The 16,244-nt window shown below is 41.2% G+C and overlaps 1 protein-coding gene across 1 annotated transcript in view; it reads left to right on the forward strand.

Annotated features, from left to right (window-relative positions):
- The window catches only part of LOC138810424 (anaphase-promoting complex subunit 4-like), a 47,423-nt gene extending 39,271 nt beyond the window's left edge, over window positions 1-8,152 (forward strand). The window contains 9 exon segments of the mRNA XM_069997529.1: window positions 1,147-1,244; window positions 2,070-2,131; window positions 2,217-2,255; window positions 2,337-2,441; window positions 4,851-4,923; window positions 5,365-5,540; window positions 6,990-7,113; window positions 7,926-7,992; window positions 7,995-8,152. Coding sequence (XP_069853630.1) covers window positions 1,147-1,244; window positions 2,070-2,131; window positions 2,217-2,255; window positions 2,337-2,441; window positions 4,851-4,923; window positions 5,365-5,540; window positions 6,990-7,113; window positions 7,926-7,992; window positions 7,995-8,152 — 902 coding nt within the window.
- The last annotated feature ends 8,092 nt before the right edge of the window (window positions 8,153-16,244 follow it).

The raw sequence follows: 16,244 nt of genomic DNA on the forward strand, positions 1-16,244 counted from the left end.
ACATCCCTAGCCATAAAAGAAATGCAAATCAAAACAACATTGAGATATCACCTCACTCCAGTTAGAACAGCAAAAATCAAGAACTCTAACAACAACAGATGCTGGAGGGGATGGGGACAGAAAGGAACCTTACTTCATTGTTGGTGGAAATGTAAACTTGTTCAACCACTTTGGAAAGCAGTATGGAGGTTCCTCAAAAGACTTCACATAGATCTCCCCTATAATCCAGCAATCCCACTTTTGGGCATTTACCCAAATGTTTACAAACAAGACCACACTAAAGCTACCAGCACAACTATGTTTATTGCAGCATTATTTACCATAGCTAAGATATGGAACCAACCCAGATGCCCCTCAGTAGATGAATGGATCAAGAAAATGTGGTATATATACACAATGGAATTCTATGCCTCCATCAGAAAGAATGACATTTCCCCATTTGTTAGGAAATGGAAAGGTTTGGAAAAAATTATATTAAGTGAAGTAAGCCAGGCCCAAAGAAACATAGGTCCCATGGTTTCCCTTATTTGCAATATCTAGTATAGGTATGAGTCAAGCGGAAAAGGTCAGATAATATGATGTTAGGAAAATGAACCCTTAAATATGTATTTTAATGTTTTCGTTTCTTTCATGCATGTGTTTCTAATGCATTTATAAGATTATTTCTTTGTTGCTTTGTATGTTCCTCCCCCACAGTGTAACCCCCGCTTTCACTATATTTGATGTCAGTATAACATGTGGAGGAGATGGGGACAAACAAGTCGTTTAAGGATTCAGGTGGACCTGTTGCAACAATGAGAAGTACAAAATGTCATGTCAAAACCAGCTTTACAATGTCGGTGTGGGGGGGGAGGGGGTATGATTGGGTCGGGGGGAGGGGGTGGCTGGGAAGGGAGGTGAAGGGTAAACAAAGGAGGAGGCTGCAATGCTTGGTAAGAAATGTATGCATTATCCTGCCCATGTAATTGTAAACCTTCTGTACAGTATGTTCTCAAATAAAATAAAATAAAATTTTAAATTTAAAAATAAAAAATAAAAAAAAATAAAAAAAGAAAAAGTATGGACTGCCTCTGACAATGGATTATTTTCTCCTAATCATTGGTTTGCTATAGTTTTTGTTTTGTTTCTGTTTTTGTCTGAAACCAGAAAGCCCTTTGCTGTTTCCTTATTATGCTCGAAAATCATTGCATTTTGTGAAAAGGCAAATGGAAACCATTATTGATCAGTGTTTGCAAATGACAGCAGTAAGTTGGGAAGAAATGCATGTCTTCGTGTGGGAACAAGAGTATAGTATGTCTCGTCTATGTAAATGAACATATATATTAGGATAAATTGTAAAAATGCTGATATTCAACTCGTTTTGATTGTCAAAATTGGCAGTTTCTTATGGCTTGGTTATATCCATAGTTAATTCCTTATATAAATTTATTTTACTTTATGTATTTTTAAAATTATTATAAGGTAGGCACTTATGGCTCATGCCTGTAATCCTAGCTTCTCAGGAGACTGAGATCTGAGGATCGAGTTCAAAGCCAGCTAGGGCAGGAAAGGCCATGAGGCTTATCTCCAATAAACCACTTAGAAAACCAGAAGTGGCACTGTGGCTCAAGTGGTAGAGCACTAGTCTTGAGCTGAAGAGTTGAGGGACAGAGTGCCCAGTCTTGAGCTGAAGAGCTGAGGGACAGAGTGCCCAGGCCCAGAGTTCAAGCCCCTCCACCGACAAAAAAAAAAAAAAAATTATTGTAAAGGTGATGTACAGAGAGGTTACAATTACATAGGTCAGGTACTGAATACTGTACATTTCTTTTTCAACAATGTAACCCCCTCCCTCATTTTCTGCTCACATAAATTTAAAAATTATCGTCTTAGTAAAGTATCTTTAGTGTTTTATTTGCCCCCCCAGATCAATCTCAATACAGTCTTAGTCCCAGAGCTGGTGTGTCTTGTCAGTGACTGATGTCATGAGACCAGAGGGAGGGAGTGGTCTTTTAGCACAGGCCAAGCAGGCTCCTCACCACTAGCTGCTCCCCTTCTCTCTAATGATGTTTCCAAATCTTGCTTTTCTGTAGGATGAAATTGGAAAATCAATGAATCAAGCCATCTGTATTCCATTATATAGAGATGCTAGAAGGTTATCTTCTTTACCTGTTAGGTAGTATAATTTAGCAGCAAGTTTGAATTTTTCTCTTTTTTTTTTTTTTTTGCTTTTGTTTTAGTGAGGACTCTGCGCGCAGATTGTTCACATTTCCTTTTCTGTGTGTGTCTCCTCGTCTTGTGTAAACAGTAGTTTTTGTTCTAAACTTAAATAGCTAAATACATTACTTTTCTTTCCTTAGGTGGAATAATAAAAGTTCAAATCTACAGTACCTTCTTTTTACTATTTTAGAAGACTCACTGTATAAAATGTGTATCTTAAGATTAAGGCATACTGATATTTCCCAGTGAGTATTCCTTTGAAGTTTGAACCGAAGAGATGAGAGCTTAATATTTGTAATAATAATAAGCCATTCAGCTTCCCTCCAGCATTTCGGGTTTCAGCGAAGCTGCCTCATGACTTTAGGTTTGCATTCAGTATTCTCAGTTCTCACATCTGGGAGATGGTAATGCTGAATTGAGAAGCTATTTGATCCCTTCTTGTTCTAGAGTTTTAACTTTTATATTAGTATATAGCCTCGTATATAAGTTTTTTTTTAAAAATAGGTTTAGGAAAATGACAGCAGACCTGTGTTATATCTAAGAACACTTAGTGATTCAAAACTGTGTTAGTAAGTACTTTATAGAAAGGCTTTTTTAAATTTTAGGTTAATTATCTTTCATCAAATAAGAGCTCTTGCCCACAGAGACTTTTTGAGATTCCAAAGTAAACATTCTGAAAATCAAATGATATTCAGGGTTCCATTAGCATTTTAAATCGTTTTAAGTCTCACTATGAAGGTACTAGTTTATTTTTGTGTGCCACTCTGGGGTATGAATTTAGGCTCTGGGCATTGTCCCTCAGCTTTTGTGCTCAAGGCTATTGTTTTCCCACTTGAACCACAATTCCACTTTTGACTTTTTGGTGGTTAATTGAAGATAGGAGTCTCCTGGATCCCTGCCCAGGCTAGCTTCAAATGATGATCTTCAGATCTCAGCGCTGAGTAGCTGGGATTACTGACATGAGCCACCAGCACATAGCTAAAGGGATTTCTTTTTTCATTGTCAAGAGGGGTTACAGTTAATAAGTAAGATAATAGGTACATTTCTTGTCTAACTTGTTACCCCCTGCCTCATTTTTGTCCTTTCCCTCCCCTCCCTAATCCTCCCACTTGCCAAATTGTACAGATCATTTCCAACATATTGACTTGTGAATATGGCTATTGTATTGGATCCCCCTTGTCCTTTGTCTCACGATTCTGTTCTCCTTTCCCTTCCCTAATTCAGATAAATGTATGTATAATACCAGGGTACCAAAATCAAATACAGTGACAATAGGGGATAAACCGCAGGGGGAAGAACACACCAAAGAAACAAAAAGTACATAGTACATTAAAAACAACAGGGCTGGGAAGGTGGCTCAGTGGTAGAGTGCTTGCGTTTCATGCCTGAGGCCCTGGGTTCGATTCCTCAGCACCACATAAGCAAAAAGAAAAAAGCCAGAAGTGGCGTTGTGCCTCAAGTGGTAGAGCACTAGCCTTGAGCTGAAGAGGTGAGGGACAGCGCCCAAGCCTAGAGTTCAGGCCCCATGAACGGAACCAAAAAACAAAACAAAACAAAAACAACAATAACAAAGAAAAACCTCATGTTTCCATGTCTTGGAGTTCATTTCACTTAGCATCATCTTATATGGTCATATGTACATAGCTCTTGAGCTATTTTTCTCATCTGTTAAAATTATCCTAGAAGTATACTAATTATTGAAAATAAGGGAAACAATGGGACCTATTTTGGGGGGGTGTCTGGCTTCACTTGATAGGATTTTTTCCCAGTCTTTCCATTTCCTTACAAATGGGGCAGTGTCATTCTTTCTGATGGAAGAATAGAATTCCATATATGTATATATATATATATATATATATATATATATATATATATATATACACACACACACACATGTGTGTATGTATGTATACATATGTGTGTATGTATGTATACATATGTGTATCACATTTTCTTTTTTGTTGGTCATGGGACTTGAACTCTGTGCCTGGGCACTGTCCCTCAGCTCTTCAGCTCAAGGCAAGTGCTCTACCACTTGAGCCACAGTGCCACTTCCAGTTTTCTGGTGGTTTATTGAGGATAAGAGTCTCACAGACTTTCCTGTCTGGACTGGCTTTGAACTGCATTCCTCAGATCTCAACCTCGTGAGTAGCTTGGGTTACACGCGTGAGCCACTGGCCCCCAGCTTTACCACATTTTCTTGATCTATTGATCTACTGAAGGGCGTGTGGGTTGGTTCCATATGTTAGCTATGGTGAATAATGCGGCAATAAACCTAGTTGTGCTGGTAGCTTTAGTATGGCCTTGTTTGTGGTCATTAGGGTAAATGCCCAGCAGGTGATTGCTGGGTCATAGGGGAGCTCTATGTGCCTTTTGAGAACCTTCACTAAAGGGAATTTTTGAATTCAAGATGTTAGTTTTCCTTAGTTATGGCCTTTAGCTGCTTAGTGATTAAGATTTTAAACCAAGCTGGTTTGCCTGACTAAGTGTTTAAATTATAGTATTCTGGAGTGGAAGTGGTAGTGTTGGTCTGGGATTTGGGAAGTAGATATGTGTGCTAACATTGCCAGTCATGTTTGTTCAGGCATTTAGATTTATTGGCTATGTAGTTGTTCCATAGGGTCTCATTCCCCTCTCTCCTTTCTTTCTTCAAGATCTGTAAGTAATGGACTAATTGCTGTGAAATTTGGGAGCTTCACCTATGCTACAACTGAAAAAGTCAGAAGAAAATAACGCCCAAGCCTGATTTGGGACAGAAGCATGTGTGATGTATGTGTAGTCAGTGCTATGTCAGATGTGCTGTCAATAAAGGGGCTCTGTCATTTGTAGGGGGGCAGATTTTCTTTTACTTTGATTCTTGTTAGCTCTGTTCACTCAGTTATATATAAGGTATAACTCATGAAATTTTCACAGGCTTAAGGCCTAGCCATTTATGTTCAGAGTTTTCTAGAACAGTGATAAAATGTCACAGATCATTTTGTTTGATCTGATGATTACTTATTTTGTTATAACTAGTTATATTTGTGAAAATTGATATAAAAGTATAAACTGATAAGGTGTTTTGTCATTGCAGGGAATATCACCTATGGTTTTATTTTGTTTTTGCTTAGTGTCAGCATGTTATGTGGTTATGATCATTTCTGATATAACAAAATGCATCTCACTTCCAGCAACTACAGCTGTTTAGATGCCCAGTTTTATGATGATGAAACTGTAACAGTCATTCTTAAAGACACCATGGGACGTGAAGGAAGAGACAGACTCTTGGTCCAGTTGCCATTGTCGTTTGTGTATAACAGTGAAGATGCTGCAGAGTATCAATTCACTAGAACTTATGCCACAAGGTAACTAACTACCTTAGTGGTATAGGGTCTGTGTGGTTAAAGTTAGCTTTAGTTTTTTAAAGGTAGGATCTCAAAAAGAGCTGAAGTGTGGCTCAAGTGGTACAGTACCAGGTGCTGAATTCAAAACCCAGAACCACCAAAAATTTAAAAAAGAAGTGTCCCATTGTGTATCTCAGGTTGCCTCGCCTTGAAATAACCAGGCTTGTCTCAAATTCATGAAGTTCTTGCATGGTCTCCAAGGTGTTGAGTTGTCAGTCATATGGTACCAGGCTTAGCTTATATTTAGCTATATTTACCATATGCCAAGAATTCCAGTTTCTTACATATGCTAGGCAATGTTTTTTTAGTTACTGGTCTACCCATACAGACAGCTGAGCAGAAAACCTCCTGCTTTGTTTTTTTTTTCTTTGTCCATCATGGGGTTTGAACTCTGGGCCTGAGTGCTGTCCCTCAGTTCTTCAGGTCAAGCCTAGCACTCTGCCACTTGAGCCACAGTGCCACTTTGGGTTTTGTGGTGGTTTATTGGAGAGAAGAGTTTCACAGTCTTTCCGGCATGGACTGGCTTTGAACCATGATCCTCCTGAGTAGCTAGGATTACAGGAATGAGCCACCAGTGCCTGCCTGGCTTCCTACTTTGTATTTTTAAAATCCGAACTTCATACAACACACTGAAACCCACCAAACACTGTTAGGAAAGATGAGGAGGAGACTAATTGCTATTAAATTTAGGAGGATCATCTACCCCACAACTGAAAAAAATCAGAAGGTAAGTCTTCCTTCATGCTACAAAGTCTTCCCAAATGTTACAAATTTCCTAATGTTACAATTGTATGTTACCTCAAAAATTAAAAAACGGGAAAAAATGTGCCGACTTTAATCATTGTCTTGTCCCTTGCTTTAATATTAAACTAGGATTTTTTGCTAGAATAAGATGAGGAATTATTTGGAATGGAGAAGAGGACTTCATTTGAGTTATGTTTTAAAGGATAGCATTAACTTTAGTTTGTTGTCACTAATAATTATAAACTTGCCTTTAGTGTTTTCCAGAATTGGGACCCCAGTTCCATTGCAGAGTCTATAGTCAGTTCTAGGAGATAGTTTTAGTTGCTTGAGGATTTAAAGTAATGAGATTCCTTCTCTAATTTAAAAACATGAGCATCTGCTCTCCTTGAAAGGGAATTGAGGACTGGGTGCATAGCTCAGTTGTGCAAGGCTTGAATTTAATCTCTAGTACTGTATCCTCCCTCCCCATCACCCAAAAAACAAAGGGCACCAAGACCTTACTAAAATGAAGCCAAGGCTCTGTGGAATGTAGTATTTTTACAGACTGTCTTGTCACCTGGGAATGGAGTGTGGGTGGGAGTAGGACCCCAGTTGCCCCAAACCCCTCCTCTAGTGAATGTGGGAGGTGGAGGTCCTGTTTGATTCCTGGGCTGGTTTTTCCTCCAGGCTAGATGAACAAAGCAGTGTTATTCCCACATGCACCCTGCACTTTGAGAAGCACTGGCGGTTACTGGAGAGCATGAAAGCTCAGTACGTTGCTGGGAATGTTTTTCACAAAGTGTCCTGTGTGGTGAGTATGGCTTTGTTTCTATGCAGCATCCTATGAGTACTCAAGCATGTCATCTCCAAGGCTCATTCTCTGCTTGTCATTCTGTCCCTTGGTTTCAGTTAACTGAGCAAGCAGCAGGCTAGTTATTTTGTTTTCTTGTTTGGAGAAACTTTGAGTAATTAAGAGCAATTTCAGAGCGAGGTGCTGGTGGCTCACGCCTGTAATCGTAGTTACTGAGGAGGTTGAGATCTGAGGATCTTAGTTTGAAGCCAGCCCAGGCAGGAAAGTTCAAGAGGCTCTTATCTCCAATGAATTACAGAAAAAGCCAGAAGTGGCTCTGTGGCTCAAGTGGTAGAGTGCTCACCTTGAACAAAAGGATAGCACCCAGGCCCAGAATTCAAGCCCCAGGACTGGCAAAAATAGTTTGGCTTCTAAGTTACATAAATTCACCATGTGCTGTGTGGAGATCCTTTTATGTAAAATGAAGGTGGAATTGGGTGATTTTATAGTAAATTGTTAAAAATATAACTTTCCTATAAATCTATACTTTGCTTAAAGCTTCTGATTTCTGCTTCGTTTTATAAAATTTGTTTGCAAAGCCATTAGTTAGAAAATTGTTAATGTAACTCCTGACACCAGTGGCTCATACCTATAATTCTAGCTGCTCAGGAGCTGTGGCTCCACTAGAACGCTATGAGCAAAAGATGCTCAGGCCCCATGTTCAAGTCCCAGTTCCAGGTGCATGTGCGCTTTCACACACACACACACACACACACACACACACACACACACACACACACACACACACACACATTAATGTGCCTTTTCTTTAGTTAAGTTCAAGTCTCCATCATGTAAGAGTATTTGAAATGGACATCGATGATGAATGGGAGCTGGATGAGTCTCAGATGAAGAGAAGGAAGCCAGTGGTAAGCCTGTGAAGATCAAGGAGGAAGTGCTGTCCGAGTCAGAGACAGAGGCCCACCACGCCTCTGCTGATGCTCCAGCCCCAGAGATAGTCGTCAAAGTGGAGAAGCTTGACCCTGAACTGGACTCATAATCCAACTTGCCATTGTTTATTACATGTTACTGTGGCAGCCTTTGGATCACTTGGACCTGACATGAGCCGATGAATCATTGCTCAGTGCAACGTGAATGATTGTTGGCAAGTTCATGATAAGATAAAATTGTTGGAAAGAAGTTGGTGATCATAGCACAGGTGTGGTCCTAGAATGCTCTAAATGGAACTGTGACAAATGTTCTGCTTTCCCATCCCTTTTCTCTCTGTCTCTCAAGTGTCACCAGTCACCACTCCATCTGAGAGTACTCTAGTGCTAGATTGCATAATGTTCAGGTAGATAACCGCCACACAGTTAAAATAAGGGCCTACTTGTTTCTCACACCTAATAGGAACCATGATCAAAACATGAATTCTGTGATTGTTGCAGTTGATCAATGTCTACTCCCTGACAAATGGAGAATAGTTTTCAGCTTGTGGAATACTTGGGATTCAAATATCCAGCCATCTCTCTGCGTTTTCCTTTATTCCCTCACACCATGTCCCTCCATGAATATAGGACTACTAACTTTATTTTAAAAATCCTAGGTGACATCTCATAGGTTTTGACCTCTGTTAAGAGACTTAGCTGGATCTAGAACCAAAGGATTCAGAGATATGGAATCATTCTGTGATGATGGCAGAGCACGGGAGTGGCCCCTATCACCAAGCAGCTGGTATAGAAAGCAATCAGCTTACTCTGACAGTGGAGGGGGCAGGTATGTGACTGGAGATTTTCAGCTCAAAATGCTTGCTTTAGGGCAAGCAGTGGGGTGTCAGGACTTCAAACCTGATCTTCTTATCTTCCCTGATCCGTGGGGGACTTGGATTACTTATTCTGACATTTAAAGGTAACTTCTACCATGAGCTTTCAAGACAGGAGCTTTCAGAAGGTGGTAGTGGTGTCTGTAAGTGCATATTTTGGGCAGACCCCTTGTTAGTATGCCTGGGCTTTGGGAAGGTAGGGTATTAATGCACTTGAAGTACATCTGACTGCAGTCTGGATTCAAATAATCCTTACCTGAGCTCTGCAGTGAGTTAGCGATCACATGTTTATGATGGGATTTGTCTTGTGAACCAGACAATGGCCTGTTGAATGTGAGGGGTGATGGACTTGGACTCTGTACTCCCCAGGAGAGACCTCTGTGCTTTTACATGTGCATCATGACTGGTTTTGCGCTTCAGACACTGGTTCCTTTTCTATATCTTCATGGCCAGTATAGCTTGAGCTCTATTTCCAACAGCTATGTGGCTCTTGGTGGGCTTGTGTGTAGGGTAGACTTGAGGTGTACGCAGGTGATTCTGAACCCCAGGACAAAGATCAGTTATATATAACTCCAAGGAGGCATTGAGACTGCCCTTCAGAGTAGAAGATACTTGCAGGAGATATGTATCTCAGTTCCCATAGTGAGGTCCTGGGGACCTCATCTAGCATAAAAACATTGCAGGCCTGAACTTGGGGGGAAAGAGAGCATGATGGACATAGATAAGATACCACTCTGTGGTCACCATCATCAGCATGCCTAGCGGGAAATGGAAAACAGAACATGTTTAGTATACCTCAGTCTGTACCCAGATTCTCCAGGTTATAGGCCATGGCAGAGAGGAAACAGTGAATAGCAGGTGCTTCTCTCTAGACGAAGGCTTCTACAGGGGCTCTCTTGTGAATTGCTTTACTGTGCAGAGTTGTTAGAAATATTCAAGCACTAACTTTTGCCCCTGTATGATGCCAGAGTCTTGAAGTGAGCATGCTTATCTGTGTCAAAACTGCAAACTAGCTCACAAGTATTTAAGTTCTTGAATGACTTTGAGCTGGAAGATTCTTCATTGTTACAGATGTCCCTGGCATGATGGGAAGTTCCAAAGTCCCCCTTCACTACGGCACTGTGTTTGTCGGAATCCCCCGCCTCCCCAGCATGAAGAGGGAAATTTTCTTCTCACGTGGTTACATTTTTACTGGCTTGCAAATTATAGCCAGGCAGATAATACTACCTATAGTTTTTCCAAGGAATACCTGTTTGGTATTTTTATCTCATGGAGCCTTCAATAAATGGGTGCTTGAAACGTGTGCAACTTTCCCCCCATGATCTGTAACTTTTGGAAATGTCCCCTAAATTTGGGCACTGGGAGTTTACTTTGTGTTCCCCTTCAGACCAATATTGCTCATGGCTGATGTGATGAAAATGTACTCATGTCTCCACTGTATGTGTCACACATTCTGGATGTCTTACAGCAAGGGGAAAGATGGTATCCCACAGGAAATGATCTAGGTAATTCTCATTCTGCTTGTATTGTCAGGTGCATGCTGAGTGAGACAAGTGTATCCCCATGATACCTTGCTATGTCTGAATCTATGTCTGAATCTTTGGTGGGTGACCAAAGGAAATTGACTTGCTACAGGCCTCACATGGCCAAATTATAGGCCCTAGTATCCTCATGGGGATTTGGGCTGGGAGCTCATTCAAAATTTCTTGATGGGGTTTCAGGGGTACTTGGGAAGGCATGGGCTGGGACTCTTTGGAGGTAAATGTGGAATCTCTCCACCAGCATTACAGGCAGGTCTTCAGGAAGACTTGTCTCTGCTTTTCAGGCCCCTCAACTGATTGAATTGGGCCCCTCAATGCTAAAATGATCTTTCCAAAAAATCAACTGATTGATGACACTGATCACTTCTCCAGGTACTAATCCACCTTAGACCAGTGTTTGGTTAGAGTTTGGGAACTGTATCCACAACCAACAAATAAAATTGGTCATCATGGAAATACAGTGATCTGTTTTCTGGAGAACCTAGTCTCTGAAGAGAAGACAGATCTGTTTTACGGTGTGACTCTTCTGTATAGCTGCATTTCGAACTCTCCAGTTACTTAGTTACCAGGACACTGTGACCAGAGCAGAAGTTAAAAATCCCAGTAGGTCTCCGACCTCTCGAGCAGCATCTCAGAATACTTGCACAGAATGAACTAGCTTCTGGTATCTAGGTGTGTGTACAGTGTATTTCCAGTTGTCCTGTGAATTATCCCGTATTGCTATAGCCAATGCCATTTCTAGAGGCATCTATGGATCTAGACCTATAGATGATACAGTAAAGTTTCAGTGGTAGATATTTAACTTATCTAGCATACGGTTGGGCATCTTTATTTTTTTATATGATTAGTAGTTGTCTAGCTCTTAGGTGGTTAATGTTATATGGCCTTGGTAATTACCATGTGAGTAATTTCAGAACCAAGGAAGTAAGTTCTGTGCCTCCCTAGTGATCATATCTGGTTTGTATACTTCAGTCAGTCTTCTGTACCTTGCACATGTCTCTGGTCTACAGAAGTTAGCTGTTGACTGTAGGCAGACCATTAAGAGTTCTGGAATCATCACTTCAAAGATGAAGACTGACCAGGGGTGAGCCCTTGGAATGTGTGAAGATAGATCCAAGCACCAGCTTGGCCCAGGGATGAATCTTTCCTTCCCATTGCAATTATTTTTGGAGTACTGGTGAAATGCAATGGGTTTAAACATTCTGCTCAACTAATGTGGGGTTTCTTGCTGGTCTCCTGTACCTGTGCCTGACCTCTTGCCAGAGTGGGAAGTTCTCTAGTCATTTCCCTCTGGGAGATACTGCTAGTCATTCTCAGTGCAAAACCTAAGTGAGCTGTGTTAGGCCTTGGTGACATGGACTTCTTTCTGGGCGAATCCTATTCTTCTGTGTGTCTCCAGGAAATGTTGGCTTGAAAAGTATTTTTGTAATCTTACCCATGGCCATTCTGTGTCCTGCTGGTTCCACTCCTGAGATAGAAACAGAGTGAGGCTTGCTGGATCTATTTCCTATCCTTTTAGGAAGGTCTATAAGGTGAATTGCAGTTTCCTGGCAAAATATGAAGCAGTAATTGCAGGCTAGCTTTGATAAGTACTGATTGATGTTGCTGATTATTAGGGCATACTGTTCAATTTGTTGTGCTCCCAGTAGGCAGAGGAAACAACTTGAACTATCCAAGAATGGACTAGTGACCTTCTCTTCGGTATCAAAAGACAGGAGTAGGCCCAGAGAGGCCGGTCTGTATTCAGGCAGTCTGTAGACATATGTGGTGTCTATAGATGGTCTCATATCTGATTTTACTTAAGGTGTGGTCTTGCTGTTATCGGCATCATAGAACCTTCTCTCTGTCTAAAAATACCTTCTAGATGAAATTCTTATCCTATGACTGAAGAATAGACCACTGTAGCTGGAGGAAGTGTGTGCGTGGGGGGGGGGGTAGATGCATGCCTAAGCTGGCTGTGATGTCAGCTTCTAGGGATAGGTCATGTAGATGTTAAAATGTGGGCCATTTGATACATTTCTTTTCAGTGGTAGGGCTGGGGAGGCCCAGTGCCTGCTAGGGTGACATAGCCTGGGTGGGATCTGTGTCTTAAGTGCTTGTAGATCTCTCTGAAAGAATGAAGATCTCTTGTGTCTCAGGATGGTTGGTATACTCTACTCTGTCCCTGGAATGGGTGACTTGTATGGTGGTTTAGTCTTCTAAATGCCTAGATTATACATAAACAGTGTACACCATAAGCTATGAGGGAGGAGATGTCTACTAAGAATAAATATCTACCACAGCATTGTAAAACACTTCTCCTGGTTTAAAGGTCAGATGCAATTGCCATTCCAGTGAGAGGCAGTTGAATGATCTCAGTGTGGTACCTTATGGAGAGTTTGGAGTCTGTGTCATTTGCTGACAGAACCAGAGTGGGAAGTCTGAGTATGGACTCATTGGGTGCCCAAATGCAAAGCTGTCTGAGTGCTAGGCAAGTCACCCTGTCTACTTGACAGTAAGTACATCCCAGGTTCTGGCCTTGGCAGACCCTACTTTAAGTTACGATAATCCCGTAATTCCCTCTGTCTCTTCAGACTTACTTGTGTTTCATCTTCTGGGCTCTGACAAGCCAGCCAATCCAATGGCTATTAGTATACATGATTGACTATCCTTATGTTAGACTGTTTCTCTTAACAAAAGATGAAGTATATCTTTGCTCATTGGGTGGACTTTGAATAACTGTTTTGGGTGCCTTCTAAGAAGCCACAATATCATAGCAGCTCATTTTTGGTTTTATTTTACACTGAGCCAATCTATTTAACAGGACTCTTCCTCCTTGTCATAGAAATATCATCATGAGTCCAAAGGTGAAGACTGAGATCTGATATCCGGGTCATTGGGAATCTGAGCTGCCTGTTCTTGAAATTTAAATGACAGATTTGCTACTTATAGTAGTTGTATTCATTGGAGCTCCCAATAGTCAGGAAAAGAGAGAATGGTTTGTCAGGTATACCTTTCCTACTGATTCCTGCATGGACCTCCTTCCAGTATTGTCCCCTTTACTCTGTCAAACCCCATGAGAGTTAGGGCAGAAAGTAAAGGTAAAAGACCAGTTATCTTTTGCTCCTTCAGACTGACCCCTAGTTTCTGAGCTCACTCGAAGATGTCTTCGAGCAGTATTCCAAAATGTCATGTGTGCTATAAATATCTTCAAAACTGGAGGGTCCTTTGACTTTGTGGTAAAGGAAGAAAATGCATCCTTGTTACTTAGGTGGAAGTCAGAAGTGATATTTCTGTGTACTTTAGGCATCTAAAACCATCACTAAAGATAATAGGGCTCCAAGGCTTTCCTTGTAGCTCTATCTCCCATAATGTAGCATCTAGGTGCTTTTCAGAGCACTTGCTACTTCCTCATCCTAAAATCTAACTGCTGCAGTGTCAGTAACATGTTCTGTGGTATACTAATGATCAGTGATTTTTCTATTGACCATGTTGGGACAGGGAACAAGAGAGCTGGGTGAAACTGAGGCCTCACCTAAGGCCTATTGGCCTTCCCATAAAAACACCAAAGTAACAGTCACTGAGGAATAAGAGAAGGTATTGTCCATATTTATTGATATGTAGTAAAAGGCAGGGAGGATGGTAGTGCTCAAGGTTTCTTGGGCATGACAGCTATGAAAGCTTAATATGGGCTAGTATCTGCCTTTCAGCAAGAGACTCCAAATTCTGAACTGGAAAAAACCTGGTAAAATGCCAAGGGGGACTTCCCTTCTGCACTTAGCTTCTTTTTGTGCATCTCTTCCAATAGTTACCTTGAACCACCTTTTGAATGAACTTCCTCGTTCTAGATGGCCATAAAGGAAATGCAAGTCAAGACAATATTAAAATTCCCTTTCGCTTCAGTCAGAATGACAAGAATTGAATATGATTTGGGGTGTGTGTGTAGGGAGGAATTTGGTAATAGTGGGAATGTAAATTAGTATGACCACTATAGAAGACAGTATGAGATTCCCCAAATTAAGAACAGAACCATTGCAAATCAGGATAGAGTAAAGGCACCTGCCCACACGTTCGTTGCAGTACTCGCAATAGCCAAGTTATAGAAGCAGCCCAGGTGCAAAAGGATCAAGAAAATATGTGTGTATATTTATATATCTTTATATAGATTGCCACTGACACCCTTGACTGCACTTGTGCTTATTACCTTGTACCTCCTCAGAATGAAAGCTTGATCTACATTTCATCTGGTGCAAAGCGTTTCCTGGACTAAATTGGGCTTGAAATATATGGAATATACTAAGCCTGTTCCTGAGGGGATTTTGCATTGTACAAGCTGACACATACTGTGAATGTGAGAGAAATTCTTCAACTACAGTCCCTACACTCACAATGGAAGGAGTGACCTTATAGTTAACATCAGCTTCTTAAACTTCCCGAAGCAGACTGGGTACTTCCTGCAGTCATCCCGTGGCTCATGACTAGTTTGGGTGAAGGGCAGACTCAAGGTGAGAAAGGCATCTCTCAATTGACGAAGATAAACTGTGTCCCCTTAGGAAGGAATCTTGAATGCCCTTCTGGGTGGGCAACTTTCTTCACCATGGGTCAAATTGCCCCTGCTCTAATTTTCCTGTGCCTATTTTGAACTACCTGAGACTTGAACAGAATTATCTTGAAGTAGTTGTACAAAGGGGTTTCAATTCCACTTGTAAGTTTGAGTAAAATGCTTCTTGGACAATTAGTCCCCTTCATCACTCTCCTCCATCTCTCCCTCCCACTCCTTTCTGTGCTATTGAAAGAATGCCTGTGTGTAGCATTGGTTTTGTTCAGGAAGTACCACACTTGGTTGAGTCCTTTAACTTTACTGATGTTCTCACAATCTCCACTGATGTTCTCACAATCTCCACAGGAGTTTTGACTCCTATGTTATCAAGAATCAGAGTGGATATTACCTAAAGTGCCACATGGGATGAGGCTAAACCAAACTGCAGCAAGTCAGAACACTGGTGCCTCTTCAGGTATGTCCTATACCTAATTTCAGACATTGGAAGCTCCAGGTCAACGGTAGATTACAATGCTGTTTTCATGGTAGCTGCCTTCCATTTTCTTCAGGAAATTTTTAATCTTTTGCAGGCTGTAGAAATTGCCTGGGAGGCAAATTGGCAGGATCTACCGATAACCTGCTATTGATGCTGCCATTTGCAGACTTGAGGAATTTCTTTTCTCTGAATAGTCTGGTTGGTATTAAGCTGGGGCAGAATCTGGTATCTATGGCTATGGAGATTTTAATTCTGAGTAATCCTGGTAACATTAAACACACTGCAACCCGACTTCTGTATAACAAGTGAGTGTTTTTGATAACACAAGTCATTCTGTAGGAAACCAGAGCTGTCAGCCTGAGGTGCTCCTTTCTGAGAAGCTGGCAAAGAGCACTTCGGATACAGACAGCCAATAATCAGGTCCCTCCTCCTCACTTTGGAGTGACATGCCATTTGGTCAGTCACAACCATAAATGGTAAGAGGACCCCCTCAAGGTAGCTGACCTTGTTTGGTCAGCTGCAGCTACATGGTGGAAATGACAGGTCCCTTATCTACCATTTGGGCAGCTACCAAATTCTCAGCCACCATTATGAAGTCCTCTGCTCATATGGCTGCATGAATTTGCCCACATCTAGCATCTCCAGATGGTAAAAATCACCCCAGACAAAGACAGGTGAGAGAATTAGGCTTGTCTGTGTCCTTGTGGGTTTCTGGGCTGGTACTTTCCAAAGCTACTTTATTAAGAACAGATGTATAGTACATTGAGTTGGAGA

Source organism: Dipodomys merriami, unplaced genomic scaffold (assembly GCF_024711535.1).
Source record: "Dipodomys merriami isolate MVZ:Mamm:240054 unplaced genomic scaffold, mDipMer1.0.p SCAF_1031, whole genome shotgun sequence".
In the NCBI taxonomy this organism is placed as follows: Eukaryota; Metazoa; Chordata; class Mammalia; order Rodentia; family Heteromyidae; genus Dipodomys; species Dipodomys merriami.